The 24,680-nt window shown below is 40.3% G+C and overlaps 1 protein-coding gene across 13 annotated transcripts in view; it reads right to left on the minus strand.

Annotated features, from left to right (window-relative positions):
* Positions 1-24,680, minus strand: part of tgs1 (trimethylguanosine synthase 1) — a 71,443-nt gene that overhangs the window by 25,230 nt on the left and 21,533 nt on the right. For 8 of the 13 annotated variants that reach the window (XM_078540488.1, XM_078540485.1, XM_078540484.1 and 5 more), the window contains 6 exons: positions 22,884-23,043; positions 22,009-22,402; positions 20,996-21,160; positions 20,142-20,285; positions 9,540-9,746; positions 1,526-1,614 (listed from right to left, as the gene is read on the minus strand). In XM_078540488.1, coding sequence (XP_078396614.1) covers positions 1,526-1,614; positions 9,540-9,746; positions 20,142-20,285; positions 20,996-21,160; positions 22,009-22,402; positions 22,884-23,043 — 1,159 coding nt within the window. Of the gene's footprint in view, positions 1-1,525; positions 1,615-9,471; positions 9,747-20,141; positions 20,286-20,995; positions 21,161-22,008; positions 22,403-22,883; positions 23,044-24,680 lie in introns of those variants that run through there. The other 5 variants (XM_078540486.1, XM_078540479.1, XM_078540482.1 and 2 more) reach the window with 4 other exon arrangements.

Below are 24,680 nucleotides of genomic sequence, written 5' to 3' on the forward strand. Positions count from 1 at the left end.
ACTGCTTATTGATTCAAGTATCTGGCTTCAGCAGTTGCATTATTAATTCAAGTGTCAGGTTCATCAACTGCATTAAATAACTTTCATCAAGTTCCTGACAAATTTAAAGCACAATAAAATAATTACACATATACAACATGCTGTGAAATTCATATCATTTGGTTAACTGGTCAATCCATATAGATAATATTTGGATAGATGATAATTTGTAATTTACCAAATGCAAATTTGTTCACTACTTCAACTTTTTTTTTTGCAGGGTGGGTGCAGGAGCCAGGTTGTAACTTTTTGGTGTCGCAAGAGTTAAGGAATGGGATGCTTATCATACTTTGGGACTTAGCCTCAATGTGTAACATAATAACAAAGTACAGCTTGAACCAGAAGCAAAGTCCTCTCTATTTTGTCCCAACAATGTATCTTAAAACCCCAAATCACAGAAGAACCCTTCCTACAGTGTCATTAGAAACTCTTGCATCCCCTACATCATTTAACCCATGACTAGGAACCCAAACCACTAGAAACTGGACTGAGACTATCCAAACTCTTAGAACTTGCGTGAACCTTTTCAATTGTTTTCAAGAAAGCGAATATAGTATTCATAAATAATGTCAGCAACCTGACAATGAATGATAATGCAGACCTTGATTTACTTGCCACTGTCATACAACTGCCATCTGGTGGAAGTAGCAGGTAAACCAAATGTCAAGTTTAAAAAGAAGTTTCGTACAAGATTTTTCAAGGAAAAACTTGAAAACTAAGATAATATAACAATGATTTCAGCCGCAACTGTGTTTTTGTGACAACTTTAAATAATAAAATACATGCTTCCTATTGGTTTCCATTACAGTAATTGAAGCGGCTATAAAAAAACTGATGGTTTCTTGAAGCTGGAACTTTCCTTAAAACTCCTTTAGTTTCCAAGGTTTTCATGTTGGTCAAGTTAGTACAATTACACAGTGAAGAGAAATGGATAATTTAAAAGAAAATAATTCCTATCTGGGTTAAAGCAAGCTAGATGTATTTTAATGATTGATTCCAAATTTAAAAAAAATCTATAGAGGAGATGGGGACACACAGAAAATCAGTGTCTTGTTTTGGCAAATTAGGTTAGAACACTGTACTTTGAGCTCCAAGGGATAGAAGTCTTTCAGAGGGTTTCCAATTAAGACCACTGTCCTGCTCTTTCCCTACAATCCTGAGTAACACTGAGCAAAAATACACTTTGAAAGTGTCTATGAGGACAAGATAATTGTGAAGACTTTGTTATTTAAAGTTTGCAAACTATTTTTTCTGTGGTAATGCTTAAAATAACACTTAGCTTATACAAACATAAGCAAACCCTATGCAAAGCAAAATGACAGATATACAACAAATCCAGGAACAGTTATGCCGCTAAAGTTAGTTATCAATAAACATGATGTTAAGTTGATGTAAGTGGGATCTGAAAATAATGCTCGTGTTCTTTTTTGAAAAAAAAATCAACAGGTAATGAACAACACAAATAGAAGAGGGAAACAGTTCTTACCTGCTCTATGTCAGCATTGCGAGGTAAGAAATAAATTATGTTCGGTGTGATCTTCTGAGAGAGTGCAAAAATTTCAGAGGTAATATGAAGTCAAGGCAAAATAAGAAAGTGTAAAGCAGTTTGGAACAGAAGAATCAAACAACGAAAACACAACTTTCAGCTTAAAGGTAAACTCGAAACATCTGACGCAAGACTAAACTACTGAAACAAAAAAAAAACTGGAAATTTAAAGAAGCTTCATCAGTATCTGTAAAGGGAAAAACAGTTCAGGTCCACAAACAAAGTGTTAACCTTTTTTTTAAAAAAAAATCTGCATAGATACTGATCAGTTTGACTTGCCAAAAAGTTTCTTTTGTTTCAGACTTTTAGCATTTCAAGTTTTTTGTCATTGAAGGAATATTTCAATGAATGGCTGCAGATTGTGAAATTTGTAGACTTGGGAGTTATTCCTGCAGTTATCTCTCCACACCTCACTTGTCTGGACTTATTTACATGTTTTCACACTGGCCGCTGCAGGAAAAAGACACTTTCACACATTCGTTGTCATTTACAGCATTTTTGGCCCTTCGAGTCTATGCCAGCTCTTGACGGACCAATCCAGTCAGTGCCATTCTCCTGCTCTACTCAGTAGCCTTGAAAGTTTACTTCCCTCAAGTGTCAATCTAATTTCCTTCTGAAATCACTGATCACCTCTGCCTCCACTACCCTCATGGACAGCAAGTTCCAGGTCATTACCACATGCTGCATAAAAAAGTTCTTCATCATATTGCCCATGTATCTCTCGGCCAAAATCTCAAATCTGTATCCCCCTACTATCAGCTAATGGAAACAGTTTTTCCTCGTCAACCTTATCCAAACCTATCATAATCTTGGACACCGCTATCAAATTTCCCCTTAATTTCCCTTGCTCCAAGGAAAGCAACACCAAGCTTATCCAACCTAACCTTGAAGCTAAAATTTCTCATCCCTGGAACCATTCTGGTAACTCACCTCTGCACCCTCTCAAGGATCCTCATATCCTTCCTAAAGTGTGGTGTCCAGAACAGGATGCAATATTCTAATTGTGGCCTAACTAGCATTTTATAAAGGTTCAGCACAACTTCCCTGTTTTTGTACTCAATGCCTCTACTTACGAAACTCAAGATCCCATATGTTTTGCTAGCCACTCTCTCAATATGTCCTGCCACATTCACAGACCTATGCACATGCATCCCCAGTTCCCTCTGTCCCTGCATACTCTTTAGAACTGTGCGATTGAGTCTATATTGCCTCTCCCTATCCCTTCTGACAAAATGCATCATCTCACATTTGTCTGTATTGAATTCCATCTGCCACTTGTCTGCCCATTCTGCTAGCTTATCTATGTCATGTTGCTGTCAATTTATAAATTGGATACGTTTACAAATGGTTGAAAATTACAAATAACTTTAGATCTCAAGTGAGCACATTAGTTGAAAACTTGTCTTCTCCCATAATGGCACAAAATGTTAGTTAGTGACTTACAAAATTAGTTGTTCTAAGCATTCTTTGGATATGTCCCAATATGTCCCATATCGCCACTAAATGGGCAGATAAGTGGCAAATGGAATTTAACCCTGAAAAGTGTGAGGTGATACACTTTGGAAGGAGTAATTTGACAAGGAAGAATTCAATGAACGGTATGACACTAGGAAGTTCTGAGGAACAAAGGGACCTTGGCGTGTGTGTCCATAGATCTCTGAAGGCCGAGGGGCATGTTAGTGGGGTGGTGAAAAAGGCATATGGGACACTCGCCTTTATCAATCGAGGCATAGATTACAAAAGTAGGGAGGTCATGTTGGAGTTGTATAGAACCTTGGTGAGGCCACAGCTGGAGTACTGTGTGCAGTTCTGGTCGCCATATTATTGGAAGGATGCGATTGCACTGGAGGGGGTGCAGAGGAGATTCACCAGGATGTTGCCTGGGATGAAACATTTAAGTTATGAAGAAAGGTTGGATAGACTTGGGTTGTTTTTGTTGGAGCAGAGAAGACTGAAGGGCGACCTGATCGAGGTGTACAAGATTATGAGGGGCATGGACAGGGTGGATAGGGAGCAACTGTTCCCATTAGCTGAAGGGCCAGTCACGAGGGGACATAAGTTCAAGGTGAGGGGCAGGAGATTTAGGGGGTGATGTGAGGAAAAACCTTTTTACCCAAAGGGTGGTGACGGTCTGGAATGTGCTGTCTGAGAGGGTGGTGGAGGCGGGTTGCCTCACGTCTTTTAAAAAGTACCTGGAAGAGCACTTGGCATGTCATAACATTCAAGGCTATGGGCCAAGTGCTGGTAAATGGGATTAGGTAGGTCAGGTGTTTCTCAATGGGCCGAAGGGCCTCTTCTGCACTGTGAGATTCTGTGATGTTGGGGGTCAGAATGCCAGAATTTCCACAACTTCGTTGCTCAACCTCTTGCAAATATGCACCAAGATTAATGAAGATGCTAAACAGAAATAGCAATCTAAGAGCTGCCTAGTTTTAAGATGTCCTTTACACTTCTGAATTTTCACTATGGTTCAGTGGTGGTTTTTAAATCACCATTCTCACTGACGATGCAAGAGCTTAAATGAGAAAGTAGTGGTATTACAATTTCTGATTATCCCTAGGCATTTTGGTCATCAGCACACTTTGAGGTTGTCAATACCATTCCAAAAATGTGCTGATATTTCCTTCACCTGTATTTCATTTTCAATAAATAGATTTGGATGGAAAAAAAACTAAGATCAAATTTAGCATTTGAAAACAACAGTGACTTCTATTTATGTAGTCCCTTTGACATTGTGATTTACAGAAGCATTGTAAAATAAAATTTGACACGAAGCCACTTAAGGAGATATTAGGGCAGATGGCCAACAGCTTGGAAGTTAAGGTAGGCTTTAAGGGTTGTCTTAATGGAGGAAAGCAACAAAGGCGGATAGGTCTAGGGATGGAATTTTAGAGCTTATGACCTAGGCAGTTGATGGCACAACCGCCAGTAGTGAAACGATTAAAGCCAAAATTGTTGTTTAACTGGGAGGTTACAGAGCAAGGAAGAGACAAGGCTATTGGGGGGGTTGAAAACAAGGGTGAGAATTTTAAAATCGAAGCTGCTTAACCTAGGGCCACTGCATGTCAGCGAGCACAAAGGCGATAGGTGAATGTGATATGGTGAGGATCAAGACACAGACAGTGGAGTTTTGGGTGACCTCGGGTAGAATGATCATCTTGGAATAGTCAAGTGTAGAGGTAACAAAGGCATGGATGAGGGTTTCAGCAAATAAGCTGAAGCAGTGCAGGGTCAGGTGATGTTAGAGGTTGAATTAGATGGCCTTAACTATGATGTAATCGGAAGTCCATCGTGTAGGTTGCATCCAAGTATATTTTTTTAAATGCGCCGAGAGTTTAGGCTTCTCCCACCCTTTCAGGCAGTCAGTTCCAGACTCCCATCACCCTCTGGGTGAAAAAAATTCACCTTAACCCACCTCCAATCCTACTACTAATTTTTTTCAATCCATACCCTCAGTTATTCACCTCTCTGCTAAGTGAAATAGGTCCTTTCTATCCACTCTATTGAGGCTGTTCATAATTTTATACACCTCAATTATATTTCCCCTCAGCTTCTCTGTTTCAAACAACCCTACCCCCTGTCCACTTATTCTGCATAGCTAAAATTTGCTATTCCTAGCAAGATCCGTGTAAAGCCCTTTTATAGTCTCTGATGTGATCACATCCTTGTGGTAATGCAGTAACAAGAACTGTATGCATTACTCTAGGTGTGGCCTAACTAGTATTTTAGACAATTCTAGCACAACATCCCTGTTGTTAAACTTTATGCTTCAGCCAATAAAGGAAAGTATTCTGCATACTTTCTTAACCATCTGGTCTACCTCTCCAGCTACCTTCAGGGAACAATGGACACCATGAAAGACACTACATAAATGCACATTTTTTAAATTGCTGGATCTTGTTGGTTCATATATTTCCAGCACTGTTTATGGGTCACGGGGAGGAGACCCTCCCCCTGACCATCTCCCCCAGCAAACTTACCTGTAAACTAGTCCTGCCATTGGCCAATCCCCCTCCAACATGATCAGGCCACTTTACCCCAAGCTATCTTCCACCAACTAAGCCTTTCCAATTCTTTGCCTCTTCCTGCAGTACCCCCTGGCTGCAGACTCCAACTTTGCCCAATCCGGCCTTTACGATTCCTCCCTAACTACAATTTCTCTAACCACCAATCAACCCCGCTCTTATTTTCCATGTTCCCCGTGATCTTTTCAGCCTCCAATCTTTCACCCAAACTGCATTTCTCTGGTTTCTGATCTTCCAGCCCATTCAACACTCCAGCCTCTGATCCCTCTTCCTCATTCCCCCCACCCCCGCCAGATCTTTCCAGTGTCTGATCTCTGCCCCCTGTATTTCCAATTTCTCCCTCCACTCCACTCCCCGGCTGTGGCTGGATGCCAAAGGCCTACCTGCCCGAGAGCCAGCCAGCCTCCCTATCTGGCTGGCTGTGGCTGGGAAATGAAAATAAAACATCTTAAGTTCGCCAGGACCTAGGGGAACACATTCTTCTGGGTTTTCCGAATGCAATCCCTCCCCGTAATTATTGGAGCTATTAGTTTCCTCAACCTTGGGGCTATTAGTTTCCTCAACCTGAAGTCATTTGCAGCAGCTGCAATGCTTTCCCAGCCAACATCAACTAACTTGTCATAGTAAATGCAAAGTTGAAATTTCTGCTGTTTGGCTCAATGGCACACTATGTACTCTAAGTATCCATTCAGTCACTGAGGGGAAAATAGCAGCTCATCAATTTAGCCATTTATCCAAACTTCCATTTGTTCATAGAATTCCATAATGAATTTTATCAACTTTGTTGGAATGTTGCAGTTACAGAACTCTAAAAAGACTCCCGTCAAGTCTCTAAAGCACTATCAAATGCTATTCTACAGTTAATACACTTTAAATTGAATGGAGGTGGGTGGGTGTGTGATAGTGAGGGATCAAGCTTAGGTAGATGTAGCAAATCAAGGGGTAGAGTCAAGGCAGGACAGCAAAATAGTAATATGGGAAATGAGGGTCAGAGAATGGCAGGAAGGGACAGAGAAAAAAATCTAAGAATACACCAACAATCAAAACTAGATGTTACAAAGATAACAAAAAGACAAAACTAAAGGCTCTGTATCTGATCTTTTCAAAGCATTCATAAGTAAATGAATTGATAGCGCACATATAAGTAAATAAATATGATCTGATAGTCATTATGGAGACGTGGCTCCAAGATGACAAGGATTGGGTCCTGAATATTGAGGGGTATATGACATTCAAGAAGAACAGGAAGCTAGGTAAAGGTAGCACTGTTAAAAAGGGTGGCATTGGTGCAATAGTTAGAGATGACCTTGGTTCAGGAAATCAGGATGTAGAATCGGTTTGGGTGGAGAGGAGGGAATGAAGTCACTCGTGGGAGTGGTCTACAGCCCCGTAACAGTAAACATAATGTAGGACAAAGGATACAAGAAGAAATATTGGGTGGTTGTGATAAAGGGATAGCAATAATCATGGGTGATTTTAATCTGCATATAAACTGGAAACAATGATTGTCAGTAGTTGCCTGAATGGGGAGTTCATAGAATGCTTTCAAGATAGCTTCTTAGAGCAGCATGTTCTGGAACCAACCAGTGAACATGTTATTTTAGACTTGGTATTGTGTAATGTGATATTATTAATTAATGACCTCAGAGTAAAGGCACACCTAAGTAGCAGCGATCACAATATGATTGAATTTTACATCCAGTTTGAAAGGGAAAAGAAAACTTATGGGAGGACCCACCATCCATGGTTAACTAAAAAGTTAGGGAAATCATTAAACTCAAGGAAAAAGCATATAATGGTGCAAAGGTGAGTGGCCGATCAGATGATTGGTCAGAAAATAAAGAATGGCAGAGAATGACTAAAAGGTTAATCAGGAAAAAGAAACTAGAGTATGAGAGGAAGCTGGCTAGAAATGTAAAAACGGATATCAAGAGTTTCTACAGGTATGTTGAAGGAGAAGAGTAGGTAAAGTAAATGTTGGTCCTCGAGAGAGAGTGACAATGGGGAGTTAATAGTAGATACTAAGGAAATGGCAGATGAAATGAACAAATATTTTGCTTCCGTCTTCACCATAGAAAATACAAAAAACATTCCCGTCATAGCTGTAAATCAGGAGGTGGAAGGGAGAGAGGAACTTCGTGAAATTACAATCACTAGGGAAGCTGTACTGAGCAAACTGATGGAGCTGTGGGTTGACATGTCTCCAGGTCCTGATGAACTACATCCTAGGGTCTTAAAAGAGGTGGCTGAGGTAGTAGATGCGTTGGTCTTAATTTTCCAAAATTCACTAGATTCTGGGAAGTTCCATCAGAATGGAAAGTAACAAGTATAACCCCTCTATTCAAAAAGGGAGGCAGAAAACAGGAAACTATCGACCAGTTAGCTTAACATGTGTCGTGGGGAAGATGTTAGAATTAATCATTAAAGAGGTTATAGCTAGGTACTTAGAAATTACTCAAGGTAATCAGGAAGAGTAAGCATGGTTTTGTGAAAGGGGAATCATATTTAACCAATTTACTGGAGTTCTTAAGAGGTAACATGCGCTGTGGGTAAAGGGGAGCCTGTAGATGTGCTGTACTTGGATTTCCAGAAGGCATTTGATAAAGTGCTACATCAAAGGTTACTGCAGAAAATAAAAGCTCATGGTGTAGTGGGTAACATATTAGCCTGCATAGAGGATTGGCTGGGTGGCAGAAAACAGAGTATACATACATGGGTCTTTTCCTGATTGGCAAGATGTGACTAGTGGAGTCCTGCAAGGGTCTGTACTGGGGCATCAATTTTTTACAATTTATATTTGTGACTAAGATAAAGTGAGCAAACGCATGGTAGCTACATTTGCAGATGGCACAAAGATAGGTAGGAATGTAGGTTGTGAAGAGGACATAAGGAAGTTGCAGATAGATACAGATAGGTTGAGTGAGTGGGCAAAAATCTGGCAGACGGAGTATAATGTGGGGAAATGTGAAGTTGTTCACTTTGGCAGGAAGAATAAAAAAAGCAGACTATTACTTAAACGGAGAATGACTGCAGAATTCTGAGGTGCAGAGGGATTTAGGTGTTCTAGTGCATGTGTCACAAAAAGTTAGAATGCAAGCACAGCAAGTAATTAAGAGAGAAATTAAACATAAAAGTAAGCATGTTATGCTTCAATTATACAGGGCATTAGTGAGACCACATCTCGAATATTGTGTGCAGTTTTGGTCTCCTTATTAAGAAAGGATGTAAATGCATTGGAGCCAGTTCAGAGGAGGCTTACTAGATTGATATCTGGAATGAGCTGCTTGTCTTATGAGGATAGGTTGGACAGACTGGGCCGGTTTCCACTGGAGTTTAGAACAGTGAGGGGTGACTTAATTGAAGTCTACAAGATCCTGAATGGTCTCCACAAGTTGGACGTGGAAAGAATGTTTCCTCTTGTGGGTGAGTCCAGAACTATGGGGCACTGATTTAAAATTAGGGGTCGCCCTGTGGGACAAAGATGATGAGAATTTTTTTCTCTCAGAGGGTCAATGAATATTTTTAAGGCGGGGGTAGATAGATTCTTGTTAGGCAGGGGATTTAAGGTGGTAGATGGGAATGTGGAATTTGAAGCACAAACAGATCAGCCATGAGCTTATTGAATGGCAGAGCAGGCTTGAGGGGCTTCTGCTCCTATTTCGTATGTTCATGTGTAATACACATTATAATGGAGTATGCTTCTGGCTTTTCCTTGCTAGTATTTTAACATCTTCAATAAGTAGTTCTTCTAATGTGCTTGATGTTCAACTGTTTTTGTTATACAGTAGCTCTAAATGTTGTAATGTTTTGTCTGCTAATCAAAATTCACAAAAACAGCTTTCAAATCAAATATTAACAAACCTTATTTCTCAACTATAAAAATATGTTCTAAGCTTTGAACAGAGGTTTTGAAGGATATCCATCAAGAGACATCATAGTCTTCAGGTCGAAGATCTTTGCATTGACATAATCGGGGCCTCCCCAGGGAGGACTGAGGAACACAGCATCAGCCTTTAGATCAGAAGCCAGCAGCATGAAGTCACCCACGATAAATTCAATCTGTTCAGACACTCCATAGACTCGTGCATTGTTTTGTGCAAGATCTATTTTCACAGGGTCAATATCAACAGCGATCACTGGATTAAAAGAAATAATTGTTTAGTCGACAAAATATCAAACATGCACTTTCCTGGTCAAGAAAGATTACTGTCAAAACAAAATACACACAACAATGTAAGCTTATCCATTGTAGGTACAGTAGCTAATCTTTGAAAGCCACTCAAAATCCAGTTATGATTAGTACTGCCCTCATGCAACAGGGGAAAATCTGGAGTTGCTGCTCCTTTAAGAGTTTCATGCCATATACCTTGGTTAGGCACTGGGTGTAAGCCCACCTTGTAAAAATATCTATTTCTAAGCCACATTTTAGTTAAGTCCATGAAGTAACAGATCTATCAGCATTTGGAATTGCAATGAAGGAAAGTTCTTGGTCAGGAATCACAGTGAAAGCAGCAGCTAGAGCTTTTGCTAACTGCCTTCCAGAGATCGTTTGATTCTGAGCACATTAACCTCTCTGCTTGAAAAGGAGCCAGCTCCTTCATTGCCAGGTATCAGTCCATCAATTATTCGAGTAAAACATTAAACAGCCCTCTCAAGTGGATGAAAAAGATCCCATGGCACTCTTTCAAAGAAAAGCGAGGGAGTTTTTCTTGGTGTCCTAACCAATAAATATCACTCAAACAACATTACAGCATTTAAACATATTATTTGGTCATCATATTGCTGTCTGTGGGATCTTGCGTGCAAACTGGCTGCCACATTTCCTACATTACAACACTGACTACACTTAAAAAAAAAACACTTTGTTGGTTCCTCAGGGTACTGTCCTCGGCCCAGCCATCTTCAGCTGCTTCTTCTGACCTTCCTTCCATCATAAGGTCAAAAGTGGGGATGTTCACTGATGATTGCAATGTTCAGCACCAATTGCGACTCCTCAGATACTGAAGCAGTCCATGTCCAAATGCAGCAAGACCTGGACAATATCCAGACTTGGGCTGACAAGTGGCAAGGAACATTCACGCAATACAAGTGCTGGGCAATCACCATCTCCAACAAGAGAATCTAACCATCAATGTTCAATGGCATTACCATTGCTGAATCCCCCACTGTCAATATCCTGGGGGTTACCATTGACCAGAAACTGAACTGGACTAGCTATATAAATACAGTGGCTACAAGAGTAGGTCAGAGGCTATGAATCCTGCGACAAGTAACTCACCTCCTGATTCCCCAAAGCTTGTCTACCATCTATAAGGCACAAGTCAGGAGTGTGATGAAATACTCCCCACTTGCCTGCATGAGTGCAGCACCCATAACACTCTAGAAGCTGGACACCGTCCAGGACAAAGCAGCCTACTTGATTGGCACCACATCCACAAACATTCACTTCACTCCATCACCGACGCACAGTAGCAGCAGTGTGTACCATCTACAAGATACACTGCAGGAATTCACCAAGGCTCCTTAGACAGCACCTTCCAAATCCACAACCACTACCATCTAGAAGAACAAGTGAGGCAGATAGATGGGAGCACCGCGTGGAATTTCCCTTCCAAGTCACTCACCATCTTGACTTGGAAATATATCGCCGTTCCTTCACTGTCACTGGGTCAAAATCCTGGAACTGCCTTCCTAACAACACTGTGGGTGTACCTACACTACATGGACTGCAGCGGTTCATGAAGGCAGCTCACCACCACCTTCTCAAGGGCAACTAGGGGTGGGCAATAAATGCTGGCTCAGCCAGCAAAGCCCACATCCCGCAAATGAATAAAAAAAAGTGTTTTGGCATGTCCTGAGGTTGTGAAAAACTACATAAATTCAGGTCTTTCTGTTCATTTATATTTAACCCAACACTGCTTTGGGCCTACTGTTTTAGAAGTTACACTTGGGATATCTTCAAAACTTTGTTCCTGCTCCAAAACCTTTTAAAATTGTTTCCATTGGTCACCAAAGCATTGTTTCTCAGGGAAGGTCTAACTTGGCTTCAAATCGATGAGAAAATTCAATGCATAAATCAGGCACATCTTAAGATATAGTGCATTGATATCAACTTTGAATTTACATCCAGGCCATCAATCTTATAACCGCTTTATAGGTTTAACCATCTAGATATAACTGACAGCAGCATGAGACCAATCCTGAAGGAGTCTGAGTTACAGAATCCCTGATCTGTGTATTGACCCAAGGAATCTTATAAGATGCCAATCTCATTTGAAGAGCACTTTGTACATTTTCCCCAGTTACACTTTTAGGAGGGAAAGGAAAGCTTTGTCCAACTGGGAAGTTTTACCCTTATAGTCTGGACACAGAGCACCACAGAAGCCCATCAATGATTATGTAAAACTGATCCATGTTCTCCAAGACCAGTCTAGTGCAGGAGGTAGGAAAAGATAACTTAGAAACGATTGAAGACCTAAATAAGACTCTGTGCTCTCAACTGAAATCTCCTACCAGTTGAGTGTATATATGAATAAGGTCGAAAGAATTTTTAAAAAATCATGATCTGGCATCCAAGAGGTTTGAGGCTCTGATAGCTCTTCCTCAAAAATATACCAAATGAAATCAGTTTACAATGACATTTATGGATGAGGAATGTATTCATAGAAATTCAATTTCCCTTTACGTCCAACACAGCATCTAAAGCTTTGTGAAGGATTCCAAGAGGTTTTATATAAGTTGGGACTGTTTTCCTTGAAACAAAGGAGGCTAAAGAGAGATTTAATTGAGGTGTATAAAATTAAGAGGGGCTTAGACAGAACGAATAGCAAGGACCTATTTCCCCAAGCAGAGGTCAACGACACGGGAGATAGATTTAAAGTAGTTGGTAGAAGGATTAGAAGGGAGTTGAGGAGAATTATTTTATTCACCCAGAGGTGGTGGGGTCTGGGACTGACTGCTCGAAAGGGTGATGGAGGCAGAAAGGCTCGTCGCATTTAAAAGTACTTGGATAAACATCTGAAATGCTGAAATCTACAAGGCTAAGGACCAAGAGCTGGAAAGTGGTATTAGTCTAGAAAGCTGTTCTGTCAGCCGGCACTGACACGAAAGGCCAAATGTCCCGTTTCTGTGCAGTAAATTCACACGATTTATTAAACTGAGTAGCTGTCACAGAACGGTACTGTCAAAATAAATAAGTGTGTGGCTCATTCAGCAATTCTACGATATTACTGGGCAATCTTCCATGGCGTTGCACAAGGGGAGTGAAGACTAAGTTTTGTCTTAGGCTGAAAGTAGTTTATAGGCTAGGGGCTAAATTTGACATATAGCTCTATAATTCAGTTCCTATTTTAAAATTATACATGCTCTGATTTTTAAATAATATTTTGACCAATTTATTACAATTTGGAAAGCCAAAAAATTGCTTCTCTGCAGTACAGACTGAGCAGTTGAAAGGCAAAGTTAGGATGCTACCACTGCTGAGAGGATGAAATATCACATGCGGCATGTTTACATGGACAGTTTCTATTATAAATGCGAACATGGGAAATTTATAATGAAAAAGTGAAGCAAGAAGTGTAATGTATTATAAATATATGCACCTCTAACTCACTTAATTGGTGACTATGAGGTATTCATGCACATCTCATAACTCAGTTTACCAACATAAGGGGCATTTTTAGCCCAGAGCAGTGTGTATGAGATAGAGCGGGGATTAAAAGCAGCAAAAATGTAAGCATGTGAGGAGTCACCTCTAACCCACCAACTTTTGCAATTAACTCAAGTGCATTAGGCTGATTGCACACAACCCCCATCAAAGGGAGGGAGCGTGAAGAGAAGGGTTGCCTATTAACATACGATAATAACTCAATTAGAGTTATTTTTGACCCACTTTAAAATTTAACATTACATCCACAAATTTCCAGGGCTTCCTGTAACTTGTCAGTGAAGGCAAGACAAGAATACAACTGCAATTGAGGCGGCTGATTAAACCTCACCTTCATGGAAATACTCAAATTCTCAGTACTCACAGTTGCTTTCTTACCAGCTGGTGGGAAAGGGTTTGTTCACAGCACTTCTTACATTTTGGAGATTTTGGAGGTTATTGTTCAGAGACTTGAAGCTGCAAAGCAAAAGGTAGTGGGGGCAATAGCAGAGGGATGCAGCATGCACAGAGGGTTTACAGGTAGACATTGAGTTTCCTTCAGGAGACTCAGCTTGTTACATCAAGTGATGGCAGGCATTTGCATCCTCCTAGAAGAACCTGCTCCCTGTTGGATCCCTGATGGCCTTACTGGGGATGTGAAAGTGACCACTGCCAAAGTTTTGCCTCCAGATTCTCCAGGGCCCTGCTGGGGACATAGCCAGGGTCTCCCAGCTGGCAGCCCACATAACATAAAACAAGCGACTCATGGGTCGTTTGAAGGGCCAGCAACTATGTAAACTTCATCTGTGATCAAGCCAGGCAAAATGAGTGGGCACTCAGGGTTTTGTCTCTGGTTGACTTCCTAAAAGTGCAGGGCGTCATCGACTGCATACATGTCAATCCACACACCCCAAGGTCAACCAGAGTGATTGTGAACTGCCAGAGATTCCACTCCAGCAATGTGCAGCTTTTGTGGTTATGCACCAAGTGCACAAGATTTGTGGTTGTGCACAAGATTTTCATGATGCTTTCATTCTGCTGCAGTCCAAGCCGCTGATGTTTTTAGACCTGCAAGCATAGTTAAGGAGTAGCTGCTGGGAGACAAGGGATGTCCACTTCAAACTTGGTTCAAGATACCTGTCAGAAACACGACCAATGAAGCTCAACAGTGCTACAACTGGTGGCTATAAAGCATTCGTTGTGTGATCAAACAAGCTCTTGGCATGCTGAAGGTGCACTTCAGATACCTAGACAGAACTGGAGGCATCCTTCGGATTGCACCAGCCTGGGTATCCCGAATAGTTGTGGTGTGCTGCACCCTGCACAACGTTGCACAGCAGCAAGGCTTGGACCTGCAGGAAGAACAAGGTACAGATTCTCTGCGGATGTTTTCAAGGAGGAGGAGAACACTAATGAGGGCAGTGTAGCACTAGTTTCTCATGCTGCTGTCTGGGATGCCCTTATTAATGCAACATTCACTTACGTTACACCAGTGGACTACCATCAGACGAATATGCATCACATCAATTGCAATGCCCTGCGATGTCAACCCACTCATGCCTTCAAGTTAATATCAGGGTCTAAGACTTAGCCTCATTTCTTGAATTCTTATTTTAAGCCAGCAGTGGCCAACTCCCCTTAATTTAATGCAGCACAGTTATTGTCAGTCTCAATGAAAAGTTAGTCAAGAAGCTGTATTTTATTCTTCCCCTAGATCTTCCTTAGAGGTACTTTTTTGCACAGATCAAAGGAGTTCATGCTTTTCTGGACAGCAGGTTAGCAATAAAAGTGCCCTTTGCGCTGAGCATACAGCGGACCTTAACTCTCTGAAAATTGCACAATAGCAGTAAAACACAGGAGACCTTATGAGTCCCTATCAGTGCCAACGGTCAATATGTAGTTCAGAACTTGTAATTTCCTGGCATCAATTGTGAAAAATCTAGCTGAAGCACTAGGAGTTTACCAACAAACCTTAAAATCTCTCCCATTTGAGGTTGAGCATGAATAACTGAAGCTAACCTTTTGCAAAACATCTAGATAATTTGTTTAAGAAAAACAGAACTATACTAAAGTATAAATACAGCAAATAAACTGACTAGAAGAACCTTTTCTGCCAGGAGAAAACTTGGGTTGCTATTGATGCTGGGACAAAAATAAACTAAATGTGGCTTAGAATGAGGCCTTACACACAGAAAAGATGTGGAAAGTGCACCTGACTACGTAGATTAAAATTGTAAAATGTACAAAGTCTCGAGACACCCAGATAAAACTCCATTTCCCCTTCACTAGCAAAAATATTTTGCATACGCACATATGAACTGGGGGCAGGAGTAGGCTACTCGGCTCCTCGAGACTGCTCCACCATTCACTAAGATCATGGCGCATCTGATTGTAACCTCAACCCCACATTCCTGCCTACCTACCTTTCACCCCCTTAGCACCCTCGCCTTTGAATCAGAGGATTGTGGGTTCATGTCCCACTCCTGGAAACCAAGAACTGTGATTGTACTCGAAAGAGTTGCAATCTGTGACTGTTGATAACTCGAAAGAGTTTAAAAATATTCAAAGACTCTGCTTCCACCGCCTTTTGAGGAAGAGAGTTCCAAAGACATTCAACCATCTGAGAGAAAAAATTTCTCCTCAGCTCTGTCTTAAATGAGCGACCTCTTATTTTTAAGGTGACCCCTAGTTCTAGATTCTCCCACAAAAGGAAACATCGTCTCCACATCCACCCTGTCAAGACCCCTCAGGAGTGTAAAAGTTTCAATTAAGTTGCCTCTTACCCTTCTAAATTCCAGTGGATACAAGCCTAACCTTTCCTCAAAAGACAACCCGCCCACTCCTAGTATTAGTCTAGTAAACCTTTTCTGAACTGCTTCTAACACATTTACATCTTTCTTTAAATAAGGAGACCAGTGCTGTACACAATACGTCAGGTGTGGTCTCACCAATGACTTGTACTGAAGCATAACCTCCCTGCTTTTGTAATCAATTCTCCTCACAATAAATTATAACATTCTATTAGCTTTCCTAATTACTTGCTATACCTGCATACAAGCCCCTTTTGTAATTCATGCACTAGGACACCCAAACCTCCCTGAATTTCAAAGCCCTGCAATCTCTCACTATTTAGATAATAAGCTTCTTATTCTCCCTACAAAATGAACAATTTCACATTTGCCCACATTATACTCCACTTGCCAGATCTTTGCCCATAAAGTAAACCTATCAATTTCACTTTGTAGCCTCCTTATGTCCTCTTCAGAATTTACTTTCCTACCTGTACTTAGGTTTCCAGAAGGCATTTGACAAGGTGCCACATCAAAGGTTATTGTAGAAAAGCTCATGGGGGAGAATTTTTTCCCCGTCGAGTGGGCGCGGAGCCGATTGCCGCCTGCGATCGGCTGCGTGCCATTTTACGCGGGCGGGCCAATTAAGGCCCGCCCAGCATGATACGCACCCGGAAACGCTCAGCGCTACCTGTGTGGGCGGGGGAGGAGGGAGAGTCGGGCTTGCGCTCTTTCGCGCATGTGCGCAGAAATCTCCCTGAGGCAGCTCCGTGTCCCAGGGAGATTAAGTTCAGTGTCAAAGATGGTAAAAATAAAAAAATAAAAATATTCAAACATGCCCCCTCATGTGACAGTGTCACATAAGCTGGGACATGTTTATGAATTTTCATTCAAATTTTTATTCAATTATTTTGTTCAACCCTTCATGAAACCTCATCTCGCCCGTGGATGAAGTTTCATGAGAGCTGCCTGGGCTCTTCGCCTGCCTGCCAACCTTAAGGTTGGACGGGCAGCCCTGACAATTGCTTTAATTAGTTCATTATAATAAAGACAAAATACTGCGGATACGGGAAATCTGAAACAAGAACAAAAAATGCTGGAAAAACTCAGCAGGTCTGACAGCATCTGTAGAGAGAATGACAGAGTTAACATTTTGAGTCAGTATGACTCTTCTTCAGAGGTCATTAGTTCACTAATGGCCTTAACAGGCCTTTGACAGTTCGGCGGGTGCACAGCTGACTCCGGTGTGTGCCCGCCAAACGGAAGATCAGAATGACGCGCGGTGGCGTTGGGACACACGCCCGACGTCACCACGCGTCCTTTTATGCCCCTGCACGTCGACTAGAAGATTCTGCCCATGGTGTACGGGTAACATATTGGCATGGATAGAAGATTGGCCAGCTAACAGGAAGTAGAGAGTTGGCATAAATGGATCTTCTTCTGGTTGGCAGGATGTGGCGAGTGGTGTGCCACAGGGATCAGTGCTGGAGCCTCAACTTTTTACAATTTATATAAATGAGTTGGATGAAGGGGCTGAAGGAATGGTTGCTAAATTTTCTAACACTACAAACATATGAATTAAGAGAACCAGAAAAAGACCCATTTCTGCCAACTCTACTTCTATCCATGTCAATATGTTACTCGCTACACCATGAGCTTTTATTTTCCTGCAATAACCTTTGATGTGGCACTTTGTCAAATGCCTTCTGGAAATCTAAGGACAGTTCTTTATCCACAGCACATGTGACTCCTTCAATGAACTTCAATAAATTGGTTAAACATGATTTCCCTTTTACAAAACTATGTTGACCCTGTCTGATTGCCTTGAATTTCTCTGAGTGGCCTGCTATAACATCTTTAATAATAGCTTCTAACATTTTCCCTATGACAGATACTAGACTGACCGGCTTATAGTTTCCTGCTATCTGTCTCCCTCCCTTCTTGAATAAAGGAGTTAGATTTGCTATTTTCTAATCTAACGGAACCTTCCCTGAATCTCGGGAATTTTGGAAAATTAAGGCCAGTGCATCAACTATCTCACTAGCTACTTCTTTCAAGACCTATGGGTGAAGTCCATCCAGACCTGGGGATTTGTCAGCCCGTGGCCCCAACAACTTGCTTAATACCACTTCCCTGGTGATTGTAATTTTCCTGAGTTCCTCCCTCCCTTCCATTACCTGATTTACAGCTTTTTCTGGGATGTTACTTGTGTTCTCTATAGTGAAGACTGAAGCAAAATATCTGTTTGATTCATCCGGCATCTCCCAACTTTCCAATATCAATTCCCCAGATGCACTCCCTATACAACCAACACTCACATTGTTAACTCTTTTCTTATTTAAATATGTATAGAAACTCTTACTATTCTTTCTTTCATACTCTAATTTTTCCCTCATTAATCTTTATGTCATTCTTTACTGTTATTTATATTACTTCCAATTATCTGACCTGCTGCCTGTTTTTATGTAATTTTATGCTTTTTCTTTAAGTTTGATATGGTCTTTAACTTTTTTACTTAACCACGGATGGTGAGCCCTCCCCTCATAATTTCTCTCTTTCATTGGAATGTATCTATTCTATGTATTCTGAAATATCTCTTTAAATGTCTGCCACTGAACTTCTATTGACATATCCTTTAACCTCATTTGCCAGTTCACTTTACCTAGCTCTGCTTTCATACCCTCATAATTCCATTATTTAAGTTTAAAGTAGTAGTCTTGGATGCACTCGTTTCTCCCTCAAAATGAATGTAACATTCAACCATATTATGATCGCTGCTACCTAGGGGTGCCTTCACTGAGGTTATGAATTGATCCTATCTCGTTGCTCAATACCAGGTCTGGCATAGCCTGATCTCTGGTTTCTTATGTCATTTATGAAAATTAGATATAATTCCAAATGAGATGATAATAAAGTAAAATTACCATTTGGTAATATATTTTCAAAAACAAATTAAGGTTGGAGGAGTAGTAAAGCTTTAACACAAAGGTATTCAAGGTTAGGTGATGCAGCATCCAAGACATTGCAGATAACTCCCTTCCTTTATGAGCTCAACCTGAAATCTAACTAATACCTACTAGTTGCAGAAAAATGATTCTTTTTTTGACAGTTTTAGCCCTTGATTCACTCCATTACATTAAAATTCTAGCCTTCATCAGGAACCTAAACAAATTCAGTATATAAAAAAAAGTCATCTCCAAGCTTAGCAAATGCATCTCTGACTGTTATCAGTAAGGTAAGAAGAAAATTGGAATGTGACTTGTGGTGTCAGAACTTGACCTCTAGAACCTTTGTAAAACTTAGTGAAGATGAATGGGATGAGTTTCATCTCCCAACTTAATTTGTCACAAAACTGCGAATGATTCAGCACTAATAAGCAATGTCATCGAGAACAACTGTAAGGACAGGGAGTAAAGAAGAAATGCTACACTGGAGCTGTTGGGTTGCTTTTCTGAGATTCAGATCGACCAGGGAAATTTATGCCAAACCTAACTCATACATTATCTGACTTGGGAGTGCTTGGATGTAAAGTGTTGAAAAGTACATCATACTCCAGTACCAACAAAGTTAACTTGATAAGGGCAAGAAATTCCAAAAGTAAACACTGACATGCACTTTACCAGACTTGAACCCTTCAAATACCATCAGCAAAAATAATAACAAAATTCAACTCATCATTGGACCAGATCTTTGTATAGATTTTTATTATTTAAAGCCATTCAAATCGCTATTCATTACCTAAAAGGTTAAACTATGTAGTCATGGTAGCTACTATTAAAGATTTCATAATCAGCATGAACATATCAGCACATTACCTACCCGTTGCAGAAAAGGCATTCAGAATTAAATATGAATACAGCAACTATGCTCAATTAATCAAATCTGATCCACATCACATTAACAATAAGAAGTGATTCAGTTTCATAAAAGAGCTGGGTATGTATTGTCAGCACTCTACGCAGCTACCTTTATCTACATGGTCATTCTACATTAGTAAATGACCATAAAATACAAGTTCCTACTACAATGCATTATACAGACGTAATTGGATTTCTGCAGGATGGTAGAATAAGCAGCTCAAAGTTGTGGTACTGTACCTCTTTTCCCAGCTAATGCAAACTGAATTGAATTGCCTCCAACTCCACAAAATGCATCCACAATGATATCACAGTGGAAACTCTGCATGACACGATTGGCAATGTGCTCAGCAATCTTCTCAGGAGTGACTGAAAACCAGCCTTCTAGAAGATAAAAACACAATTCACATTTGTGGTGCATGTAAATAGCTACATTTTATGGCGCTGATGGTGCTATACAAATCTGAAATGCATTACAGGTACAAAATCGTTAGTTGGAGGGGCACAGCACCCCTCCAGCCTCACATTACCATTATAACTCCACTCTTAATTGTAGACCAGGATAAAAGTGCCCTTCCCCTGCAACCAGCTGCACATGAACACAAGAACAAGCTGATGCCCAGGATAACTGATATTTCAATACTAACGCTGCCAAGTGGGAATCTAGAAAGTCCTATTGCCACACACGGAATGCTAAACATAGCTCTCAGCATTTTCAATGTAGATATGAAATGCTCCTCCATTTATATTCGGAGTTCTATAGTGAGAGAAAAGGGAGTAAGAGGGGATTCTATCATAAACATAAAGGAATTGACACTATTAACGATGCACGCAAATGTGCAACAAACCATAAGACCAATATACCTATGAGCAACATGAATACAAGGAAAGTGGAGCAAATGGATGACCATTCACCCAAGGATTCCAAACAAGACAAGTGTGTACCCAAAAGAGCACCGCACTTGCAACGTGAAACAATGCAGTCACCAGCTACACAATATGTCAACCTGATCCCCAGTGTGGTGTGAAATGCAGGACGGGTTCGGAAGCATGAAAAAGAAAACATAACAAGAGCAAAAAGTTCAATTACCAACCCTGGTCAAGTTTGACTCCCTCGTCGAAGCGCGAAAACAGTCTATAACGCTGAACCCAGTACTTGGTCAATTCTGGAACGGCTACAATGTCAGGTGGTATATGAAAAGCTTTCTTCTTTTTCTTCCTTCGCTTTTTATCCTTTCTAAGACTCTTCATTTGTTGCGCTGCAAAAGAGCTGCAATAGATTAACACTTATTTATCAAAATTGATTAATTTTTCATCTAAAAAAAGGTGCACATTGATGTCCGTACATGTGCTGCATTCTACCAGAAAACATGAATTTTCACCAGTGTTGTTCCTACAGTTAGCTAAATACTTTTAAAAATTGACTTATGCTTTTCAGGAATATATCAGAGTGCGTCAACTCTGGACTCCTGTGCACATACAGTGAAGTACTCTAAAGTAGAGGAACATTTGCTTTTAAGCAAACACGGCAGTCATTGAGTGACAAGAGTTCTCAATGTTGGCTGGGTCACCAAAGTATCCAGCAGAAACCCGAAATTCCTAAAGGGGTGAAGGGGATAAATTCACCCAAGGTGCTCTTAGATGCACCAAACAGGTCAGCTACAAAGCAACGCTAAGAGGTTTTGCAGAAGTTCAACTGTCCACCATCTTGCTCAGAGGCTTGTAAATGGCAAGGGAGAGCATAAAGGAGTGAGAAAAATTAAATAGCGAAACATTTTTTTTAAAACAGGTGAAGATTACTTTTTAAACTTGTGCTCAAATGTTCATTGGTATAAACTTATTACAAAATTAGTCAGAACGCTTTATAGCAAGCATAATGCAAAGCATGTACCCACACATTTGTACTAAAAGTTGGAAAACAATGAATTAAGATGGTTTTATATTGTAAAGAATACTGGGGGCCAGTGATAATTTTATTATGTAGTAGGTGTTCTTTTGCAAAATTGAATGAGCCTGTGAAAATCTGAAATTGTGGTTTGAATCTGTGACTCAGCAAAAAAAAAAAGGTCTGGATGCCTTAAAGTCGACCCTTTAGTTTGATACATACATTCATCACCCCTCTCAGTTACATCAGCATCAGGAAGAAGAAAGTCTGGAATATCAATTGGAACCAGCTGTCTGTCAGAATACGGTTCACAGTTTTTGATAGGAGCAGCGGTCATATCATGTATTTCGGGAAGCTGCTCATTGTTGCCTTCATTGCAGATATTCAATTTGGAGGGGACGTTTGCACAAGCTAGGAATTCTCCATCACCACAAGTTCCTTCATCTCTATTTCCACTGTTGCTGTTTTCGCAAATAGCGGAGCACTCTGCTTTAGAACTGTGGTGCTGCTCAGAGCTGGTGTATTCCTCAGAGCTAAGTACCACGCCGGGTTGTGTCTCTGTGCCATTTGACTCAGAGTCAGCTGAAGGCACAACTTCTTTTAGAAATCTTTGCACCTGAAATCATTAAAATAAACAGCGATCAATCAACTCCAAAAATGCCACTCACTTTTCCTGTGTTGAGTGCGCTAAAGAATAATAGGTGACTGTGTATCCAGAGCTGTTTTGAAACTAGTGCGTCTTTATTTAATACATTCATACGTGCATAAAACCCCAAATATATCTGTAATTTAACCTTCAACAGCAGTTTAATACACACAAAAGAAATATTTGGTTTTGTTTCAGTTTATTTTGAAAAATAGACAGTAAGATATATTAAATTAAGATAAAAGGAAAATATGCAAAAGTCAAAATTCCAACCCTCTATTTGATCATTACTAACAATGAAAAAGCATGACTGGGGCCATGAATGTTGGTTCTAGCCCATAATTTTACTAGGAAGTGGGTTCAACTCATCAGTCTGGGCCGAATTCAAACTCAGTACCAGAGGTGCTAACCCACTGCATCACTCAGCCCAGTGTTGTATAATTTTTATTACCTTTGCCAAGGTTCTGCTTTTCTTAAACTTCAGAACATCCCCTTCTTCGCTGAAGAATATATGTTTATTTTTGGTAGCTGCTGGCTGATGCATGTCAAGACGTCTGGACAACTCAGCGACATTACGATAGTGTGCGTGTCCATGGCTAAATTTTGAAATGCTGCATGTGAAGATTAAAGGAAAACACAAAGGCATCTAAGATTAATAATTCTTCTTGAGGGTGTTGTGCAGGGCAGGTGAACACTGCAGCAGTCTTAGAACCTCTTGCACTTTCAGGGGGATTTAAATCTCTAAGCTACTGCTGTTGGAAACTAACCGTTTATTATTTTATGGCCAGAAATATGGATCATATTTCCTAATATTTGTAACCATGCCAATTTATAAATGTGGGTATATCAATATCAATCACAAACTTTACTCAGTCATCAACATTTATTTGGTTACAGAAAGAAAAGCAGAGATGGAAGAGAAGTAATATTTCTAGTGAAAGATTGTTAGGGACAACTCCAACGAGATCTTAAAGAAAATGTTCTTCCTGCATGCTTTTGCTGAGTTTCTTGTCATCTGACTCCTGCTTCCTCTTTTGCCAAGTCTGTCGGTGTCAGTGAAGGATGTGTGTGGTATGGTCTCTCATTCTTCCTCTTGGGATATATAGACATTACAGGATGTCAGGTCTCTCCATGCCAATGGCTTATTAGCTGAGAAAGTTCAGTGTGAGGTTACTATGGAAATTGTAGCTTAACAAGAGCTGATGTAAGGTTGTGCCTGGCTATCTTTCAGCACATCGAAGATTTGAAATGAGATGAGTTGATCCTTTAGTGGCTGGCTGACTATTACTTCCTGCTCACTCTGTAATTGTTCAAATAATCTGAATTTTAATGAAGATCTAGAGGCCCCAATTTCTAGGTGTTTGTTCATTCTCTAAGCTGATACTAACACAGGAAGGTTTTTTTATTAAAATAAAATTACTGAGTTGATTGAACTAACTTCATTTTATCAATAACATAGATCATTGGAGTATTTTATCTCTTGCCTAATTAAATAGAATTGTAACATAGAAGCATCAAGTCCTACATAAGAGAGGTAGGGAGGGATTTATGAGAGAAAGAAAAAGTAGAATGAGAGAGAGAACTCGGACAAAATAGAATAGAATTTATTTCATGCATGGGATATGAGGACCACTGGCAAGATCAACATTTATTGCCCATCCTTAACTGCCCTCCAGAGATGGTGATGAGTCACCTTCTTGAATTATACAATGATGTGAACAGTTTGGTGCAACTGGGTGGTTTGCTAGGCTGTTTCAGAGGGCAGTTAAGAGTCAACCACATTGCTGTGGGTCTAGAGTCACCTATAGGCCAGACTAGGCAAGGATGGCAATTTCTTTCCATAAAGGACATTAGTGAACCAGATGGATTTTATTTTTTACAACAATCTAGTAGTTACATGGTCACCATTACTGATGCCAGCTTTATTTAATTAACTGAATTCAAATTCCCTAGCTAAAGTGGTGTGATTTCATCTCTGGTCTTAGGTTTGTGTTCATGTTTTTGGTCCAGTAGCATAGCCGTTATGCTACCACTCGAACAGTATATTGTTTTGCTAATATTAGATTACCACAACATTCCTGATTCATGACTGGGTCCAAAATGATGGAAAACTTATTATATAGTACAGAACTTGAGTATTGCTAAATATAGCTTTGATAGCATGTCTCTTTTTTTCCAGCTTATTAAATGTCAAAAATGATTTTTCTCAGAATGGGGCATATTTCCAGAATTTCCAATCTTAATAAAT

This window comes from Cetorhinus maximus, chromosome 4 (genome assembly GCF_964194155.1).
Source record: "Cetorhinus maximus chromosome 4, sCetMax3.hap1.1, whole genome shotgun sequence".
Taxonomy (NCBI): Eukaryota; Metazoa; Chordata; class Chondrichthyes; order Lamniformes; family Cetorhinidae; genus Cetorhinus; species Cetorhinus maximus.